General features: G+C 58.9%; 2 protein-coding genes across 2 annotated transcripts in view; both read right to left on the bottom strand.

Moving 5' to 3' along the window:
* The window catches only part of VOLCADRAFT_70890 (uncharacterized protein), a gene marked incomplete at both ends in the record, with an annotated part of 2,278 nt that extends 1,162 nt beyond the window's left edge, over positions 1–1,116 (bottom strand). The window contains one exon of the mRNA XM_002959349.1: positions 923–1,116. Within this exon, the coding sequence (XP_002959395.1) occupies positions 923–1,116 (194 nt within the window). The remainder of the gene's footprint in view (positions 1–922) is intronic.
* Positions 1,117–1,140: 24 nt separating this feature from the next.
* On the bottom strand, positions 1,141–1,506 carry VOLCADRAFT_33519 (uncharacterized protein; the record flags this gene model as incomplete). The annotated part of the gene is made up of 1 exon (XM_002959350.1): positions 1,141–1,506. A coding segment is annotated over one exon (366 nt), but the record flags the coding sequence as incomplete, so codon positions are not given.
* Between the last annotated feature and the right edge of the window lie 986 nt (positions 1,507–2,492).

Below are 2,492 nucleotides of genomic sequence, written 5' to 3' on the forward strand. Positions count from 1 at the left end.
TGTGGGTTTTTGTTGTTGTGCCGCATGCGACGTCGGCGTCTCGCCATGGACGTCTCGCCGTCGGCGTCTCACTGTCGGTGTCTTGCCGTTGGCATCTTTTAGTTCTTGTCAAATTTCTGTTCTTGCACGGCGGCTTTCTCCGCTGCCCTCACAGGCACTGCAGCAACGGGGAAGGGGTGGCTCGCTGGACAGCAGTGCCGGCGCCGTCGGCAAGCTATCAGCAGCTGCCGCCGCGGCGGCGCCGGCAGTAAGACCCCTAGCGGACTTTGCCTTTATCAGAAGTGCACCGAAACGTCGCGTCTCCGCCGGCCGCACCGGGACGTTGGTTAATACACCCTCAGCACCGACGGGGCCCATGGGAAGGTGCCGTCCCAGTGTGTTCGTACAGCCGGCGGATGAGGAGGCGGCGCCGACAGATGCTGAAGAGGCACTGCTGGACGGCAACGGCCCCACGCCGCCGTTGCTGCATCGAAGAGCTGCGACGCCTGAACTGGAAAACAAACGTGGTGGAAGCACAGGCGCCTCCCGGTCACACCAGCCGCATCGACGGTGGCGACGCGGACGGCAGCCGAGAAGGTATCGAGCCCAGCGACGGTGACAGTGATGATGGCAGTGATGAAGTAGTGATAATGGGAGAAGCTCCAGGAAAGGGGTCCTGGCACTTTGGCTCGTTACCTCGCAACGGAGGCAGGGACGCCGGTTCGGATCGGCAGACATGGGCGGACACCTTTCACGGCCCTTTCAGCCACCGCGCACTAATGCAGGGGCCTTTGCGGGCGCTGCTGCTGCTGCTGCTAGCGCTGCTGCTGCGGCGGCGGTGACTTCAACCCATTTCCCTCCCCGGCCGCCGCTGTGGCTCTTCTCCTCTGGGCTTGCTGCCACCGCGACCTTTTTGCGGTGCATTTCCCTCCCCGGCCGCCACTGTGGCTCTTCTCCTCTGGGCTTGCTGCCACCGCGACCTTTTTGCGGTGCATTTCCCTCCCCGGCCGCCGCTGTGGCTCTTCTCCTCTGGGCTTGCTGCCACCGCGACCTTTTTGCGGTGCATTTCCCTCCCCGGCCGCCGCTGCGGATCTTCTCCTCTGGGCTTGCTGCCACCGCGACCTTTTTGCGGTGCATTTCCCTCCCCGGCCGCCGCTGTGGCTCTTCTCCTCTGGGCTTGCTGCCACCGCGACCTTTTTGTGGTGCATTTCCCTCCCCGGCCGCCGCTGTGGATCTTCTCCTCTGGGCTTGCTGCCACCGCGACCTTTTTGCGGTGCATTTCCCTCCCCGGCCGCCGCTGTGGCTCTTCTCCTCTGGGCTTGCTGCCACCGCGACCTTTTTGCGGTGCATTTCCCTCCCCGGCCGCCGCTGCGGCTCTTCTCCTCTGGGCTTGCTGCCACCGCGACCTTTTTGCGGTGCATTTCCCTCCCCGGCCGCCGCTGCGGCTCTTCTCCTCTGGGCTTGCTGCCACCGCGACCTTTTTGCGGTGCATTTCCCTCCCCGGCCGCCGCTGCGGCTCTTCGTGCCCACCCACGCTACAGAAGTTCTGCTTTCAAACTACCTAGCACAAAAGAAAGATGAAAAGGGAGACATCCTTGCTCAAACCACGACATTCGTTGCAAACGGAAGGACTAGTTCAAAGCAGGAAAATAAGGGAGTCCAAAGATATGGAGGATCGGGTCGAGAAATATGGTTGTCATGGTGGAAGTTGTCCGTTGGAGATATGTTTGGTTGGAAGAGGTTGGCAGATGTTGATCCAGTTGGTGGACAGTTGGTGGACAGTTGGTGGTGACCGGCCGGTTTTATTGTCGTCGCTGGGTTTTGTGGATGGTAGCTAGCGTTATCTAACCAGCCAGCAGCTGCAGCCAGTTATATTGCCTAAATGGGCTACGCTATGCAGCTATCAGCCAGCAGCCAACAACCAGCATCAGCGAGTGTGCGCGGTCACGGCTGTTGCCGCGCGTGTACAGTCTGTCGTGTTTTCGTTTGTGGTGCCCACAGCCCTGGTTGTGCACAATTGATTTTTATTTGTTTGGGGATTACCTAATTAAGGGGAGGCTACACCTTATCAAATAATAGATGAATAAATAAAGCTGAACCATGATATCTATTTCCGCTTTATTTATTTACTTATTTATTTACTCTGTTTTAAATATCTTAATATAGATTAGTAATGCGCCTCAGCCTAATAAGCTAAGGCGTGCATTAGGGTGCCGGGGTTGTAGAGGTTATGGGTTTTCCCAGGCCTTTGCACCTCCTGTCACCGTATTTTTACTTTTTTCATTATGTAGTCAGCAGCAGCAGCAGCAGCAGCAGCAGCAGCAGCAGCAGCAGCCGGCAGATCAGCAAGCAGCTGCAGCAGTGGCCATGGCCCGGGCCCTTTATCGCCAGGGTTTGCGGCAGCTTCCCTGGTGCCAGGACCCGAATGCAGGGTCGACTGGCTGCCGGGACTCGGGGCGTACGAGTCGTCCGGCCTGCCGGCACCCGCACGCAGGGGCCGGCCGTACTTTTAT

Source organism: Volvox carteri (assembly GCF_000143455.1).
Source record: "Volvox carteri f. nagariensis unplaced genomic scaffold VOLCAscaffold_170, whole genome shotgun sequence".
Taxonomy (NCBI): Eukaryota; Viridiplantae; Chlorophyta; class Chlorophyceae; order Chlamydomonadales; family Volvocaceae; genus Volvox; species Volvox carteri.